At 30.3% G+C, this 18,628-nt stretch overlaps 2 protein-coding genes across 3 annotated transcripts; both read right to left on the bottom strand.

The window, feature by feature from the left end:
- Nucleotides 1-2,962: 2,962 nt before the first annotated feature.
- LOC109788111 (protein disulfide isomerase-like 1-4) lies at nucleotides 2,963-7,470 on the bottom strand. The gene is made up of 12 exons (XM_020346769.3): nucleotides 6,841-7,470; nucleotides 6,607-6,736; nucleotides 5,970-6,135; nucleotides 5,760-5,878; nucleotides 5,586-5,666; nucleotides 4,708-4,794; nucleotides 4,502-4,576; nucleotides 4,293-4,361; nucleotides 4,130-4,210; nucleotides 3,915-4,049; nucleotides 3,658-3,714; nucleotides 2,963-3,549 (listed from the first exon to the last, which is right to left on the bottom strand). The coding sequence occupies exons 1-12, from the start codon at nucleotides 7,335-7,337 to the stop codon at nucleotides 3,385-3,387; spliced, it is 1,662 nt and encodes a 553-aa protein (XP_020202358.1). The 5' UTR covers nucleotides 7,338-7,470; the 3' UTR covers nucleotides 2,963-3,384.
- Nucleotides 7,471-9,931: 2,461 nt separating this feature from the next.
- On the bottom strand, nucleotides 9,932-14,904 carry LOC109788107 (putative serine/threonine-protein kinase PBL28). 2 transcript variants are annotated; one of them, XM_020346765.3, is made up of 11 exons: nucleotides 14,405-14,904; nucleotides 13,634-13,673; nucleotides 13,460-13,561; nucleotides 12,672-12,794; nucleotides 11,915-12,145; nucleotides 11,598-11,833; nucleotides 11,345-11,471; nucleotides 11,121-11,192; nucleotides 10,849-11,026; nucleotides 10,486-10,618; nucleotides 9,932-10,403 (listed from the first exon to the last, which is right to left on the bottom strand). In XM_020346765.3, the coding sequence occupies exons 3-11, from the start codon at nucleotides 13,551-13,553 to the stop codon at nucleotides 10,164-10,166; spliced, it is 1,434 nt and encodes a 477-aa protein (XP_020202354.1). In that variant the 5' UTR covers nucleotides 13,554-13,561; nucleotides 13,634-13,673; nucleotides 14,405-14,904; the 3' UTR covers nucleotides 9,932-10,163. The 2 variants fall into 2 exon arrangements, with proteins under 2 accessions (XP_020202354.1, XP_020202355.1); XM_020346766.3 differs by lacking the exon at nucleotides 14,405-14,904 and adding an exon at nucleotides 13,994-14,375.
- Nucleotides 14,905-18,628: the final 3,724 nt, after the last annotated feature.

The following is an 18,628-nucleotide window of genomic DNA, read 5'->3' as shown; positions in this document are numbered from 1 at the left end:
AGGCCGGACTGGCCGGGGCAAGGTTCGGAGAAGGAGAAGGAGAAGGTGACGGCGCGGAGAGAGGCAAGTGTAGTGAAAGAGAGAGGAAGAAGAGAGAAAGAAGGAATAATTTTGCATTTGACATTGGTTAATTATTTGAAAGAAAATAAGTGGAAGAATGAAGAGAGAATGTTGATTTGAGTGTGCCAGAAGGCACACTATAACAGAACAGAAGATCAGAGGAGTGCCAAAGGGACACGTGGCAGTTGATGCTTACTTGCGATAAATATATCAATTATTCACAACTTTATGCCGTCTATAAATTCTATCACGCTCTCATCTTCTTACATGCAATTTAGGGGGAGGTTCACTCTCGTCAATTTCTCCCTAAAGACTCACCTTTTCTTTTTTTTTTTTAACCATATTTTCTCTTAGAAGTTAAGAACTAATTTTTTTCATGATATTAATTTGAATTAAGCCACTTCTCTCAAAAAAAAAAATTATATATATATATATATATATATATATATATATATAAAGTCACGAATTAAGTTACTATTTTATCTCTATGTAAATTGCTTGATGAAAAATAATTATACTTCTTAATATATAAAAAAAATACACACAAACTTAAGAACATTAAACTTCTAAACACAACATGCATTATATGTTTAATTTATTTAAATATGTATTTTATTCCCTCAAATTTATGATAAATTTGTTTTAAATTTCTCAAATTTAAAATTATTATTTTTAATTTTTATAATTTTTAAAATTTTAGTTTTAATCTTTCAAATTATCAATAACATATCTAAAAAAATAAATTAAGATATTTATATATTGAGTTTAATATAATATTTTTACTAATAACAGAGACATCAATAAATAAATTTTATCTTTATATTAGAATTAACAGATATTGGTAGAAAAAATTAGACTAAATGAAAGTAGATGATCAGTTTTCTTAGTGTTATTTTACCATGAAATAAAGAAAGTAATGTCCTTTCAATATTTCAATTGACAAAGAAGAGATAAAGAAAAAAATGAAAATAGGAAATTATTATCCATATAAGCTAAAAATTATGACCTAATCTTTTAATATTTCCAAAGCAGAGTATTAGAAAGTGCGCTGGTATTATCTATATTTTGGAATAAAAGTGACCTTTGCAAATATACATGATTTTGTATATCCATCGTCCATCTAGAATAAACTGAAATAGAATAATGCTAATGAGTATTTGAAAATGCTTGTAAAATAATTAATAAACGAAAAATATTTAATAAAAAAATTAGTATATTAAAAATATTTTTATTCTTATTTGTATTCGCTCATTTAATTTGTTAATATTTTGGCGTCTAAATATAAGAAACAAAAGAAAACGAAATCTCGTCCTCTCCGATTTCCCAAACGTCAAGTTGGTTTGAATAATGAAAGCTATCAATGGCAATGAGGGTATTAAATATATAATTTGCAGTGTTCAAAAAACTCATCAATGCCCTTTATAGTTTTCAAGTATTTAAAGCTTCTTCACGGTAATTAATTATTATTATTTTATAAAAGAAGAGATAGAAGTAGACTTAGATATTTTTTATATATTACTTAATAGCTTCTATAAAGTTTTTTTTTAATTAATTTAACTGTTAAGTTACAATAATTATTCATTATCTTCTTTTTTTGTTTTTCATTAATGGAAGGAGGTTAAAGTCCTGCAATTAGAAACCAGAGGGATAAATAGTACAACAGTACAAGCAAGATCAAAATAAAAGAAGGACGATTTTTTATTTATCCGTAAAGAAAGAAGATTCTCAAAAATTATTTCCTGACAATAAAAAAGTCCAAATTTAGCAAGGGAGTCCCTCATTGATTATCTCTGTAAGATATGGAAGATGACAAAGGGACTTGGCTGATGCCCAACAAATCTAATGATCTAAAATTTTCATGTTAAATCTTGTAAAATTCAAAATTAATAATAGTAAATTTTATTCTTATGTGTTTTAAAACTAAATAATATAATCTGAAATTATTTGAATAACTAGTATAAATTACATAAATTATTTGTATAATATTACCTTGATGCACGTTAAATAATAAATAATAAAATATAACAATTTTACATTAATATAAAATTATTTGTATAACTAATATTTTAGTTTGTGTAATGCACATATTAAATATTTATTATATATAACTAAAATTTAAAATAAATTATGTATATGCTTGAATATATAAATTATATTTTAAATTTATGATAAATAATTTATATTATAATATAAAATTATTTTTATTTATTGATAATTTATTTCAAAAATATTAAAATTTAATTATTAAATAATTATGATAAATAAAAAATTGAATTAGGCGTAAAATTAAAAGAATAATTTTAACTTTTCTCTCATTGAAAGAGATTCTAGAAATATTCTCATACAGATACTCATTGTTTTTAAATATAGAGATTATATATTTTTTAATAAATAAAAAGTTTGTAAAATAATTAGTTCAAATAAAATATTAAACACTATAAGAATATATTTAATTTATATAGATAGAAAACTATCTATTTTCGTTTTTTATAACTTGTTATAACGTTGTTAAGAAAAACAATAACAATTTTAATTTATATCCGTAAAAATCTATCTATTCTCTCTCTCTCTCTCTTATATAGCTTTTTATAATTAAATATAATTAAAAAAGAAAAGTTCTTAAGGATAGCACATAAAAAGGCCTAATTATCTAAGCTTTTTTCCTCCATTCACAGTCTTACCATTCAAAGAATGACTATACATACCGAGGGGGTAAAATTGAGTTTAATAATTAATTTGTAAGAACTCATTAGTTTCTTCAAAATATAAAGTATAAACTAATTTTAAACTTAAAAAAGTTATTTTTTTTCTTCATAAAAATACTTGTGGAGAAGTTTATCTAGATGGATAAATGAGCTAGGAAAACCTAAAATTTCTAGCATTTTTCTTCACGAAGGCAATGTGAGTTATGAGTTTCCCCTTGCGTATATTTATCACTTCTCCAGTTCTCATTCAACAACATTATATTGATGATACAGAAGAAAATCAACGCGCATCAAGTAGTTCTACGATACATGTAACTTTCTTCATAATTATTTTAAGTGCGGGGGGGGGCGAAGTAAAATTTAGGGGGGAATTTACTGAAGTCTGAAACCAAAATTCTAAAATGCCCACAGTTGTAAAAATTGAAGTAGTTAATTCTATGTTGCCCTGCTGGCATTTGTCCCTCTTTCCGACGCCAATAACCCCCCTCCCCCACCTCTTCTCCTATTTTTCTTTATTGGCCAGGGGTGAGAAGAAATAGCTGATATTTTCTCCCTCAGTCACTATGTCATATCTGTCCGAATAATAATTTTATAAATAAAAAATGTATCACTTAACTCCTTACAACTCATCCTTCACATCACTACTGCTACTCTGGCTCTCTTTGGCATCAGAACTCCCGGATTCAGAAGTTGAGGTTGGTTTCTGGAGCTTGAACGGGATTGATGCATGTTTCTTGAGGAACTTGTAGAATGCTACCACTGTACGATCTGTTTCAACAGTAATCTGCAGACACAGTGAAACAATTGTATATATTTAAATCACCCAAAAGCATATGCATATTCAGAGTCGCTGAGTTGATAAAATATGTACTGTTGGTTAATATTAACATACGGGGTCAAAACTCTTGTTTCCTGCTGGGAAGAAGAGAAGAGTAGGGAATCCATCAGGCTGCAAAGTTAAACCAAATAAAAAATGATCAATAAATTCTCACATCTTTCATTGCCTAGTATAGATGAATTCTTGAAAGGAACAATGACTTCTGATAATTGATTGAAAATCCAAAACCTAACAAGAGTTGCACCAAGTACATTTCTATTGATAATAACAATAGCATGTATCACATGCTTGCAGTAAAAATTTGGGTTTACCTTCGCCCTGGGATGCTCATTTGTTGTTCCATCGATCTTGGCTATTACAAGAGAATCAATATCACGAAGATGTTTTCCAAGCTTGTTGTATATTGGCTCCAGTGATTGGCAATGGCCACACCAGGGAGCATAAATCTGATTCCAACAAGCATTTAAATTAAAATGATCAAGGTGTAGATGCAAATATAACTCGAAGTAAAGGGTTAAAATTTTACCTCAAGGAGAACATCCTTTGACTCATCCAAGACAATTTCATCAAAATTATTCCCAACTACTATTTTCACATCACCATCATTCTGTTACCAAGTTAGCAAACACTTAGACGTGGAAAACTAATAATAGGACATAAATGATTGTGGGGGAAATAAAATAACATACACTTTCAGGAACTGGATCTGACTTGTAAAAGGGTTTTAGCTTATCTCCGAGGAAATCTTCCCCAAATGCCTGTGGAAAATGAAGATTAGAAATTTAGTCAAAATATTGCTTTCCAACCTTGTTAAGTGGTGGTTAAAAGCATCCATGTACATTCCCCAACATGTAAGCAAAATTAACAGAACCCTAGGCAGGAAGGGAGCAAAGAGTACCTTAATTTTGTCAACAGTCACCTCTCCATCAAGCACAAATTTTCTTCCATCATCATTTCCGGTGTAAGCAAGTACCTATATTGGAAATTCCACCAGTTACTTAAATATACTTCTAAATGATTTAAAGGATGTAAAATGTTAAGGTCATGAATTTCATGACTTATCATTTATAAATAAAATTAAAACAGGGAAGAAGAAACAATTACTTTAGGAGCATTCCCACTGATACCGAAGTATTCTGAAACAGGCTTTCCAACATCATCATTATCCATTTCGACATATACAAAGATCAACTGCAACACAATTAAATCATTATAAGAAAAACTAAGTACCCTTTTGGGGCAAGAGCTAAATGAATGATGTGAGATTTTATCCGCAAAGTAAATTTTATAATTTCATTATATAAAATGACAGGGTTTGTTTGTAAAATGTAGCAAAACCAGAAAAAGAACAAATTTCAGATATCATCATTAGGCATGAGTCAAATGCTAAACTCTAATGATTTTAAAATAGGGGCAGTGTCATTACTTATAGCAAGGTATACACCTATGGTAAAAAGTTCAAAACTATCAAGTTTAAACTACTTTGTCAATCTAACAAATTAAACTACTCATTTGATGTTTTTCTAAAACATCAAATAAAATAGAATGAAACAGATGGACGGTGCATAGATACAAGGAAACAATAAACGATTAAGGTAAAACTGATAAACTTAGAAAAATTCTGCACAGCACTTTCTTCTGCACTCATCTTGACCTAAAGTTAATCAAATACGAACTTGCTTTCAAAATTTTGGCAATTATCTTACATGTGATATTTTAAAACCTTCTTTGTACATAGTCATCCAGTTTTTAAGTACAGCAAACAACATCATACAAAACTCCATCCGCCACTTAACTTAAAAACATGATGTTTTAACTCAATTTCAAAACCCCTCCCTCTCAATCTACTTCCATGACTAGCTAAACACTGTTCTGTTTTATTTGCACTGTGCTGATTTCTAAATAGAAGGCATATGCAAATTTGTCTAGAGAAAGAATGACATAAGAGAGAGTAATAATTAGTAGCCTGTAATAAATTATACCTTTCCCTTAAAAGATTTTGCTGCTTCTTGAAATACTGAGATTAACTTCTCTGAATCATTTGAAGTTGCAAACAGCAACACCTAAAAGTGAAGTTTCAAACACAAAGCATGTGATGAAGAATATTGTTCTCAACAGATAACAACATGATAAGATACATGTGTATAAACACCAACCTGTTTCTTGATTGGATTTTCGAAGACTGATGGGGCACTTTCTTGAGTAAAAATTGTTACCAAAGGTAACTTGTTGGAGAAGACAAAGTCCGCTATTGCCGACTTCTCAAATTTACCATCTGCAAAGACAGTGAAAATACATCAACATTACAAGGAAAGAAAATATACGGCAATGGGAAACAAAGACTAAGAATGAGAAACTAAACAAACCAAAGTGGTTAAGTTTTTCCTCCTCTTTCTTGATAAGGATTAAAGCTGGGCGTTTGACTTCTGGATCAATATGGAAAAGCTTTGCCACATCAGGATTCACAGTTTGATAAAAACTGACATCATCCTCAAGTCTTGATGCGGCAGCAAGCTCCTCACTCTCAGAACCCTGCACATCATGCATCACAGGATAAACAAACCACAACAACCAACAATTTCATTCATTCAACTATTACAACTCGGGCCTATATTTAATCCAGAGAATCAAATCAACAATGGAAAACAGTCATTATACTCCAAAATTGTCACGTCATCCAGGATACAAAGCCAAAATCATCTTCTCATGATGAACATCATAGGCAAACATCAACCAATCAAACCATTTTAAAATATTAGAAAAAGAGGGAAAACATTTTTCTTTTTGAATCCGGGATATCCTCTTGAAACACCGAAATCCATTTAAAGGGTTGATCTATATTTTTTCATATACACAGACCTGGAGATTGATCTCCCGATCACATGCTCATGCGGCAAAAGTTATCAATTCATCATATCACACCATGTTGGTTAGTATTAAACTCAGACGGGAAACATATACAGAAACAGCAATCCCCCAAAAGCAAGAAATGTGAATACTTACAACTAAAGAATTGAGGAAGCCCAAAACAACTTTAGTTTCGTTGGTCAAAATGCTTTGAGCGTCTTCCAATGTAGTTATGTTGTATAGACCAGGTCCCGTCTTCTTCTTAATCCAAGACACTATAGCATCTCTGCATTCCAATTAAATTTAAACAAAAAAAAAAGTCAGATCCAATAAAATCAAAATCTATAAGGAAGGAGAGAATCAGAGAGAGAGAGAGAGAGAGAGAATCACTTGGTCCTTTGGCCATTATAAGGCTTGTGAATTCCATCGATGAAGAAGTAGACAGTGGGGAAACCCTGAACATCGTACTGCTGCCCCAATTCAGTCTCCTCCGTGGCATCCACCTTCGCCAGAACGACATTCTCGCCCTTGAGCTCCGTTGCGGCGGCGGCGTATTCCGGCGCGAGGGCCTGGCAGTGGCCGCACCAGGGAGCGTAGAATTCGACCATGACGAAGCGGTTGCTCTTGACGACGTCGGTGAAATTGCTGGCCTTCAAAACGACGACGTCCTTCTCGTCCACCTCGGGCTCCTTGTGCGCATCCGAGTCCTCGAAGTCCTCGAAGTCGCCGAAATCAGCGTCATCGTGGAATTGGGCGTGCGGCGGCGCGGAGGGCTCGTCTTCGAGGAAGCTGAGGTCCTCGTCGTCGGCGGTGTCGGCGGAGAGGGTGGGAGAGACGGAGGAGAAGAGGAGGAGGGTGGCGAGGGAGAGCACGAGGAGGATTCGCATTGTGAAGGGATTCGAATTGGTGAAAGGAAAGAGAGATCTGAGACTGTGAGTGTTTGCTGTGAATTGTGATGCGAGACTTGGTTGACTTTCAACTCCATACGGAACTCTCCATATTTAACGCTCCCAGTTTTTCTTCTTCCCATTAGAACTCTCTATAAATGGGTCAATATCTATTAAAAATTATTATTACAAAACTTAATATTCATAAATATAAAATGTCCGTTCAACGATTTCCTCCATTTAACTCAAATTTAAGATTTTTATACACATTAAAAATAATAATATACCAGTATGATTATTTGTGTGATGAATTATTAATTTAAAATATATTTTATATAATAAAATATATTTTTATTAATTTTATCTTTTAAAGTGTATTTTATCTATGTTTTGAAATTATTGTTACATTTATTTTATAATAATATAAAAAGTTAATTTTGTAGTATTTATACTAAATGTTATTAATTCAAATATTTGATATTTATATTTTTTAAATAAGGATCATATTTTTAGATACAAAGTCACAATCAAAAATATCTCTAGATGCTAACTTCTTTTAAGTTGTTTGATATTTAATAATTTTTTATTCATGAGCTAACCATTAATAGTATATTTCACCATTACTTGAATAAGATTTTCAAATCTCTCAACATAATTTTAAAAAATAAAAATTGAAAGGCATGTGTTGATAAATGCATACAATAGGAATATATATATATATATATATATATATATATATATATTTATGTTAATATTAGAAGGTCATGATATATGATATATATGTTTTGTATATTATTCATTTGGTGATTTTGTTTCATTTGAAAACTATTTTTAATGTATGTTGTATTTAACATCTATTTAATTATATTTAATAAATATAATATTTAATATTTTTTACCAATCAAATTATTATAATATATTAATTATGATATTTGTTAAATATATTTTTTATTTATGGAATTACAATGAAAATATGAGAGGCTAAGACTTAATGTATTCTATCTCAACTTTTATCACTGGATTGACCCAAATAGTTTTGATATTTGTTAAGTATAATATATTTAAAAATAAATCATACATGTAATAATAATATAAATCTCTTTAATTTATGTAAAATAATTTATTGATTATGTATCGGGTTTGATCTCTATTTATAAAAAAATTCTTACTATTCTACAATAATTCTTATCAAATATATATTAAAATATGATACATATAAATGATGACATGAAATAATAATCTAATGTAGTTATTTAGATATAAGAATATAAATAAAACTTTATGAAAATTCATGAATTGTAATCAAATTTATAAATTCAAGAACTAAATTACAAAAATATTAAAAGATGAAAGATCTAATGAAAATTTTAGTTAAAATACCTAATTAAAAGATTTTAAAAAATTAAGAGCCAAATTATATATTAAAGTTTTATATTTAATAAAAATAGTATTTGTTATTTGACACTCGATTTTACTTTTAATATATTAAATATCATATTTATTACATTTAATTAATGTAATAAATGTTTTAATGCATTAAAAATGTTACCCTTTTAACTGTATATTATATTTCATATTTAATTTTATTTGACAAGTAACTATGATGCTCATTAAATTTGTTATGTTTAAATAAAAAATTATAATTACTGTAGAATTGATACTCTCTCGACTTATATGTAAAAATAAAAAATAAAAAATAATCATATTATGTTAATAAAATGTATTTAATTTTCACGATTTTATATCCACTATATTTTCAAAAATATTCTTAATCACCTTTATACCTTTATAGTAGATAGTACTTCTATTAATTGCTTTAGGAGTATTTTTAGATTAAGAATATCAAGTAAAATTTACTTAATTGAAATTTTGCTTATATTTTAGTCTAAAAATATTTGATTTTTTTACTTATACATATATTTAGAGGAAGTACCTATACAGTATGTAGACATTAAAATAGACATTATAAAATTATATTATTGTTGCTGTTTAAAATATATTGTTTATGAAACATTTTAAAATAGAAAAGTTCAAATACGCATTAACATAACATTAATAAATTAATGGATATAAATAATAATAATTTATCACTTTATTTCTATACTTATTCATTAACTACATATTATACTTTATAAACATAGTAATATAGTATTTGATGTAATTGGAGAGTCAATTTTACTTATACTAAACTATTAATTATGATACTTAATTACTAATATAATATATTTATTAAACTCAATAAGCATTATATTTTTTTTCTTTCTTCTAAAAGTGTGACTTAATATGAATTTATATATATTACAATTTATTATGAAATTAAATTACAAAAGTTAGTTTCTATATCTACATATTAAAATATACATTAAAATTTATTATTTTTTATTATTTTATGAGAAAAGTTGAAAGATCTTGATTAATCAAACTTTTTGTTTAAGGACTAAAAACTGAATTTTGAAAAACTTCATAAACTAAAAATATATAGTTAACCCGATTTATAATATCCACAAAAAAATAAAATTGATCCATTAATATCCAATCTAATTCTACTCTTTTCAATATTATTTTTTTATAACTAGAGATATAACTCGATCCGCTTATTAGAGAGATAAATACATTTTTATTAACTTTGAATAATGCAATAATTACAAGTGAATATCCTTCCAGGACCAATATACCTAAAACTACGATAACCATAACAATAATAATTGTGCACTAAAAAAATGGTAGCTAAAAATGACAAACTAATAGTTATAACTTTAGCATTTCAAACATTTTGTTTTTTCATTTTGAGTTTCCAAGCACGTTATATAATGTAAATGGCAAGGCTTATTGAAAAAGTTCACTCCCAAGAGTGACGGCACCAATCTCGTCGTTGAATTGAGAATACATCGGAGCAATTTCTCTTTCAATCCGCTCCAGCTCTTGCACAATTTGCGCCATTGATGGTCTTCTAGAAGTGATATCCACACATAACAATGCCATCTTCATCATTCGTCTTGCACCATGCTTTTCTTCCTCTCCCAGCGTTATGTCAACAAAGTTCTCCAACTCAACGCTATTTTTTGCCTTCAAATTAATTCAAGTAAGCTTAAGGTGGCAAAATCTTAATCCAACAAGTTTTGGAAACACGTATAATACATATACATACCTGAAATACTATATTTTCATCTGGGCTCGTCATGTTTTTGTTATGTGCTTCACAACCACTAAGCAACTCTAGTAAGAAGACCCCGAAACTGTATACATCACTCTTCTCCGAATAGTTTTGTGGAAAGCTCAACCTTTGTGGAAAATTTAAAAGTCCATTAGTTCAAATCATCAGGGAAAGTACAAAGTGAAAAAGATTTGTGGACACCTCAATACTAATTGGCACATAAAGAGAGATAAGTTTAGATATGACAAGAAATATGATGTGATAAATAAAAGGTGTTAAGTAGTGTTTGTAAAATGAAGGTGTATATATTGAAGCTTAAATGATTTGGATTCCATAAAAGGGTAAGTTGTAGCATACTCTGGGTCGAGAAAGCAGTCTATATTTGAAGATGAGCCAGCCTGATCAACTTTTGTTTTCAATTTGCTGAATCCATAATCGGAAACCTTGGCCGTATAATTTTCATCTAACAAAACATTGCTAGTTCTAAAATTGGTGTGAACCGAAGGAGGGACCAAACTGTGAAGATGTTCCACTCCTGTTGAAAAAAGTAGAGATTGAATTAACTGTTTTGACTTCCAATTTCCAAAAGAAAAAGAAAACAATAAAAATCATAACCAAGATGGGTTTACCTTTGGACGCGCCTAAAGCAATAGATAACCTTCGCCTCAAGTCTAACCTTCCAATAGGTAAACCTTCACTGTCTGCACATTGCATAACCCCATGCATCAAGAGTTTAGAAGAATTTTTAAGAATTTTTCTAATAATTTTTTTTAATAAAAAAATTCTTAAAAATTTTATTAAACTTATATCCAATCAGACTCCAAATATCACACTGAGAAGAGAATAATAGTACCATATAGGTGACACCCTACGTTGCCGTTAGGGAGATATTCATATACAAGTAATTGTTGATAGCTGTCTTCATAATAGCCTATAAGTTTGACAAGATGGATGTGATGAATATGAGCTATCTGCTTTACCTGTCATCCGTTGAAAGAAATCAAAATACTTGGTAAAAGCTTTCTGAACCATATATTGCAATATTGCATCTAAGAAAGCTAGTTTTCATACACATTAAAAAGAAGACATTTCATTACACATTTTACCTCAAGGACGAAATCCCGTGTTAGAGCAAATAGACGTCTTTTTATGGCCACAATAGATCCATCTTGAAGCAAGCCCTTGTATACAAAACCAAATCCACCTTCACCTATAATATTACTTTGACTGAAATTTCGTGTAGCTTGTTCTAGTTCCAAAATTGTTAACTGCCTTGTGTTCTGCGTATGATGTGGAGAGAAATCATTAACATGCAGCGTGTTGTTGACTCTTCCCATCTCAACTGTCAAAAATGATGCCAAAATAATTATAACCAAATGAACCAGAACTCTGAAATCTGATTAAAGTCTTTAAATTAACTTACATGTGGGAGAGGGCATAGAAGAAGCAACATCAGATGCTTGCCTCATAAATCTTTTAACACGCATCAGGCAGATAAAGACAATAATCATAGTAGCAATGATGATTAAGGCAGCAGCAACACTACCAACTATGGCAGCATTCCTTGTTCCTCCTGGTTTTCTAACTTGAGTTTCTCGAAGAGGTGTAAATGTTGGAATGTCATTATTCCCATCTATCTTTGCTGTTATTCCACCTGTTTCTCAAGTAGAGAGCTTTTCTTACCATTCTTATGATTGAGCTGGAATTTTTCCAAGGAAAACATTTGACGTGAAAAGTGAAAAGTGAAAAGTTTTATCATAGAATTAAAAGAGGGAGAAAGTGTTAGGTAATCCAGGCTCCTTATTGTCTATAATCTCAATGAACCTCTACATGATGCATTATGAGAAGAAAATAGTAATACTTGACTACAGGTCATATAAAGATTAATCAGAGATCAAGTAGTCGACCACATGATAATTTCTCCAAAGCACACGTATTTAACTGTTTAACATTCCTAACCTCAAGTTACAAAAATTGAAAAACAAGTATGGATAACAAATTACTCTCCCACATCATTTTATCTTTTTACCTAACCCAAGTATGGTCATAATGATGAATATCCTGAGCAACTAAATTCTAGAGTGAATCCCAATCTTTTACTCAGTTCTGAAATCAATCACTACACACAGATACAGAGAGACGGAGAGAAGGAGCTTACAGAGAATTTGAGAAAAAAGCACCTGGATCTTTTGGTTTGTAGCAGTCAAGACAAGGCCATTGCATTTGGCATGGATATTTCACAATGCTGCATCTAAATTGACGTGGACCACGAAGTGAATCCTTGAAAGTGAACAAAGCCTCAGCTGCAGTTAACAAATGTATAATTCAATACTTGTAAGTTGTGACTAGCTAAATCATAGGCTCTCCCACATCCTATGTGTACTGTACTTCCATGAGAAAATGAAAACAGGTGAAAATTTATTAGAAGATAAATCATTCTTTTATTCTTTCATGAATTTTACATTTTAATTCCTATAATTAAAATCATTCTATTTTATTCTATGTATATACAGTTATTTTTTTTCCTTTCACTCCTCGTTTCTATAATTAAAATCATTCTATTTTAATTTATATATATAATTAGTTTTTACCTTTCACTCCCTGTAATAATAGACAACAAGGAATAAAAGAAAACAAAAATGTTATGAATGGAGACTAAAATAGAACATTTTTTAATTACAAATTTACAAGGACTTAAAAAGTAATGTTTATGAAAGTATAGAAAATAAAAAGATAATTAAACTTTTATTATATATCAAGAGCACTCTATCCGAGTCAATCTAGATAATGTCATAGAAGCAAATGAAAATAAGCCAGCGGCACTTGGAATTCAATAAATTAAGAAAAAAGATCATGACAAATTCACTCATTTTTCACTGGAGTTCCCTAAAACTTTTTGATACAAAGAACTTGTTCATGAATATGATAAAAGAAAGAATAAAAAAAACAAAACAAAACAAAACCTTACCATGTAACTCGTAGCTTGATTTGTTGGGGCACAAAAGTTGAATCAGTATGAGCAGGGGCAGCCTTAGCCCCCATAGCAATCGCATTGTAAACATGCATCACCCTATGAACTCCTTATGAGTTATCAGTTTCAGTTTCTGCTTGTTGTTTACAGAAGCAAAGGCATCAAACTCACCTCTGAAACTTCCCTGATCCACCCCCAAACAAAAGACAGCCTGTCACAGCCATTAAATAATAAGAAGAAACCCTCATTCTTATAAGCTCTTCAAGTGACACAAGGTACGCACATATTCAAGGAACGAAAACAAATGCTAAACACGAGTAAGTATCAGTCAGATTTCACAGAAAAACTAGCATACAATAATGGAGACACCACAAAGTAAACCAAGATCCAAAGTGACAATGGAAGTGGCATTGTTAACCAGAGATAGCACGGGGGTAAAATGAACATACCAAGAAATGTAATGAGGTACCATAATGGGACAGAGCACAGTGATTTATATAGCTTTCAAAATTGAGAAAGAAATGAACTCACGCTTTGCATGCTTCTGCAGTAAGTTACATATTTACCAAGGAAATGTAGAAGCGGTAAGGGAAGTAATTGTAAAAGTGATTGGAAAAGGAAGGTTAGTGAAAGAGTCTAGTCTCTAGCATTAGCTTCCCAAAAATTGTGACAGTGGTCTTGGTTGACTATAAGTATAATATCCAGCTAAGAAAGGCAACAAGAAAAGCTGGAAAATGCTTTAAACAGGTTGTCTTCATTGAAATGGACAGGTGGAATTGCTGGTTTCTATTGAACATTGTTAAACCCACAAATTTCCACTGCAGGAAGATAGATGTTCCAAATCCCAAGATATTCCCAAGGAATCTCAAAACCTGGACCAAGAGCCAAGCCTTTTCCAAATAAAACAAGAAAATATATTCAACCTACACAAACCCCATTTACCTGTTTGTCCCACTGGTTTTCAGAATCATTTTCCAGGCTCATCCTCATTCACCTGCAAGGAAATGAAAATAGATTCACTGATTCAGCAAAGTGTAAGCATTTTTATAAAAGCAAAATTATTTTTTTCATGTAACAGCATTGTTAGTCCTGCAAAGTGCAATGTGGTATGGACTATGGCAAAAGCATAAAGTGGTGATTCTCAGGATGGTAAACTACAAAAGCCAAAAACATAATCATTGTCAGGAAAAGCTCGGGGAATTTTAGATCTCTAGAAAGAGTTGAGACTAAAGCAAGTACAGTACAACTAGAAAGTGGAAAATTGTGATGATAATTCAGGTTCGGTCTAGAACTGCTTCAAGAGATATAAATATAATCCCAAGAAATGAAAGGTCTCCATTCATTGTATATCAAAAACAGTAAGAGGAGACAAACAACACAGAAAGAACCTACACAGTTCATGCCTTTCTAGTGTTGCCGATTGCTGAAGACCTAATATAGATTTTTTTATTTTAAGATTTGTCTGTAATTGTCTTTTTTTATTTTTGGCTTACAGTGTAAATTCTTATTTCTAAGCTCTTTAACCCAATAACATTTGTGATAGATTTTGATACTATCTTAAAAAAGTGATTTAAAGTCTAATTCAACGGTTTGTATAGTGGAGATTATTCGCCACTTATATACACCATTATAACCTTGTTTATATAGATCAGGGATCTCCAACAGCTTCCACAGAAGACCGCTTCCCAGATAGAAGCCACTAAAAATGGTGCAGACAATCTCATTCACATATGGTTATTTCAGCCAAATCATTATATCCACTGTGAGTGGTGGCTAGTTGAGAATGAGATCTTTGAATTTCTAAAAAACCCTAAACATGTTATTACCGCTTAAGTGTGAGTTTGCCTGCGCGGTGAACAACTAAAAATCACGGTTTCACCATGAAAAATGAGAAGCATCTCAACTGTTGCTTTACTTTCACACTGAAAAAAAAGCCGATTTTTATCACCTTGCTGCAGCTACAAACATGCTGTAAATAGTTAGAATGGATAATAACTTAAACCGAAACTATACATATAACAAATAAAACAAATGAAAATGCAACTGGAATCGAGCACGGTTGAATTTATAGTATTAAAATAATATTTGATTAGCTGACTAATTAATCTTTTTGATTTTCAGTTTTGGAAAGAGATTACTGTGTGCATGTATCAAAAGAAAAATAACAGCGTTGAATTTCAGTGTTTTTTTTATAGAATAACAAACCAGTGCTGGTTTAACATTTGTTTTTTCAATTTGAATAAAATAGGAACCCCTTGCAGCGTTTATAATAAAATCCATAGCTATATATATTTGTCCTACTGGAAGAAATATAATCGTTTGTTAGGAACTAATGAGTTTATGAGTACTCTTACTTTTTTATTTTTATTTTTCTGCGTTGATTTGGGTTATTAAGTTGAGAATGAAGGTGTTGTGTGTCCAATAACATGGGAATACGTGTGCATGCTGAAAAGTTTGTTATATTAAAACGATCTCTCACTGTAAAGGGTAAGAAGAAGTGGTTGAGTAATGACTAATGAGGAGAGGAACATCCTTGAATTTGATCCTTAAAAAAAAGAAAGGACCATGGAACTGTTGGAATCAATGTGGTGGTCTGTTGCATGATGCTGACTTGTGGGGACCGTAAGCGAAAATTTTCAGTTCAGCAGAAGAGAAAGATCACATGAGAAGAAGTGGCTGCAGTGGTCGAATATTAACCCATTAGCAGGGAAGTCACATGCCGAGAATGAAAACTTTTGGCCTTAATTAATGATCAAAAAGATTGTTCTGTGTTGTAAATTTATGCCATATAGCAAGTTATATGGATTTTTTTTATCAGGACTACAGTTATCTGAATTACAGTAAAAAGTAAAATCCTAAAACTTATTTGAGCATTTGAGGGTTGAAAGAAGGAGAAAATTTAAGTATAGCTTTTTTTTATGTGAAGTTACTATATTCTTTACTCAGAATTAAAATTTTATCTTGATAATATACAAAAATATATATTAATAAAATTGATGACATTAAATATAAATATATATCACAGATGTAAAATTTTAATTTTTTTTTTATGTAATTAGTGTTGTTTTTCCATTAAAATTAAAGTTTTATTATAATAACATAAATGTATATTAATAAAATCAATATTAAGTGCAAGGATATATTATTGATGTAAAACTTTATTTTTTATTAGAAAATAACATGAATTATATATAAGAAATTATAATTAAGTTTTGTCTCTAAATGATATAGTCTTAGATAAAATAAAAATGTAGTCTTAAACAATTTCAGCCTTGGATGAAAAAAAAGGTTCCACGGAGAAAATTTTTCACATAAAATTAATTTACTCATTTAAATAATAAAATTATAAACAGATTGACTCATTGAAACAAGTTAAAATACGGGAAAAGATTATTGGATATTTTTTGGGGGTGTTGATGCCTCGAGAGAATGAAGAAAACAAAACGATTGATATAATAATATAATGGGTGATGTAATAATTCAGAAGAAATAAACAGAATATATATATATATATATATAAAAGGAGCATATCAAATGAGAGGGAATTTATTATGAGAGATGAGAGGGTTAAAATATAATCCTTAAATTAATCAAGTGAGAGAAAATTTAGAGTTTAATCAAGTAGGAATAAATTAATCTAAGAATTATATTTTAACTCTCTCATCTCTCATAATAAATTCTCTCTCAGTTGATATGCTAACTATATATATATTAACATCACGATTATATTACATCTTACCATCCGATCTCATTTCACTTTTGCAAAGAAGTTTTTCAACATCAAACTTTGCGTATTTCTTTGCTTTTATGTGATATTTCTTCTTTGCTACCATCGAAATATGTAGTGTAATCTTCTCTTCACTTCACTTCCTAGCCATTTCCGCTTCACCAAGATCAAGTATACAAACACCACGACTTATAAAATAAATCGCAAAAAAAAATATTGTATCATGTCCTTGGGCTGAACAATAGTCATAAAACAGTTTTTTTTAATGTATTTCTAAAATATCCTTATTTTCCCTCGTCTTTCTCTCCTTTCTTTTTCCACCATCTCTTCAATGTCATCTTGAGAAGAAAAAAAATCTTTTGATCTGTCTCTTTTTACATATTTTACAAAACCAATTTTGGTAATATAGAAAAATACACTATTAAAACTAGTTTTTATAATGTATAAAAGATCACATTATAAAAATTAGTTTTTGTAATATAAACTTTTACATTATAGAATTAGTCTTCATAATATAAATTTTAACATTACAAAAATTCTGTAATATATTTAACATTGAACAATTTAATAAGATAGTAAAAAAATTGGAAACGCTTGACCTTGATAATCGTTAGGCAAGACCCAAATTTGAAATTAATCCCCATATGACAATTCACAACAATTGATAAATACATTGGCTAACCAAAACAAATTGTAGAAGATAAAAGCATATAAGTATTAGTTTAATCGTAAGATAATATGAAAAGAAATCAAAGTTGAGGGGTAGGTATATCACATTACATGCCCTATTATAAATCTAGGGTGAGATTTTGTAGTAATTATAATAGAAGGTACGTCTAGCATGTAGTTGAACAGCACCATTGGCTTTGGCTCTACTCATGTTGGCTCAGCGTGTGACTCTCACATGGTACACCCCTATTCCTAAAACCACAACAAAAGTAACACCAAAGACAATGCTTGCTATGCCACTAGCTCCTATAATTTTTGGCCACCTTTTTCATGTGTTGAGGCTTTGCTTTCATGAATTCCAGTAGCTTCCACTTGTGTCGCCAAGGGCATTGGTGAACATTTAGATGCAGTACAAGGGTCTTTGGTCTCAATTTTTTCGCATTGGGGTGAAAGAAGCCATATTTTGATGGTGGAAAGGCTTTGGGATTCTCATACACAAGTCTATGAGGGGCTCTTTCTTGGGCTATGACACTTGAGACAACAAGTGCTAGAGAAACAAGACAAAAGCCAATAGGGTTTATGTTTGTTTTAATTTGTCTCCTTCACTTTGGTTAGAACTTTGAACTACCTTTTATAATGACTCATGAGGAAGTGGTTATTCCTTGGACCTTAACTTTTCTGTTGGGAAACACAATTATGAGGTTTGCTTTCACTAGTCCCCTACTCCAACATTGAATTTTTTTCTAACTCCCAAACTGACCATAAAATAT

The sequence above is a fragment of the Cajanus cajan genome, chromosome 10 (genome assembly GCF_000230855.2).
Source record: "Cajanus cajan strain Asha chromosome 10, NIPB_CcT2T_4, whole genome shotgun sequence".
NCBI classification, from domain to species: Eukaryota; Viridiplantae; Streptophyta; class Magnoliopsida; order Fabales; family Fabaceae; genus Cajanus; species Cajanus cajan.
This window is presented reverse-complemented; position numbering and strand designations above follow the sequence as displayed.

Bases quoted from the DNA above. Each gene is read 5' to 3' on its own strand.
- LOC109788111 (XM_020346769.3), bottom strand. From the start codon at position 7,337: ATGCGAATCCTCCTCGTGCTCTCCCTCGCCACCCTCCTCCTCTTCTCC. The intron at 6,737-6,840 runs GTGATTCTCTCT...ATTGGAATGCAG, and splicing joins TATAATGGCCAAAGGACCAA to AGATGCTATAGTGTCTTGGA. The intron at 5,879-5,969 runs GTTTGTTTAGTT...CTGTCTTTGCAG, and splicing joins GGAAAAACTTAACCACTTTG to ATGGTAAATTTGAGAAGTCG.
- LOC109788107 (XM_020346765.3), bottom strand. From the start codon at position 13,553: ATGTTTACAATGCGATTGCTATGGGGGCTAAGGCTGCCCCTGCTCATA. The intron at 12,146-12,671 runs GTGCTTTTTTCT...CTTGAGAAACAG, and splicing joins CTACAAACCAAAAGATCCAG to GTGGAATAACAGCAAAGATA. The intron at 11,472-11,597 runs GTAAAATGTGTA...AACGGATGACAG, and splicing joins CACGGGATTTCGTCCTTGAG to GTAAAGCAGATAGCTCATAT.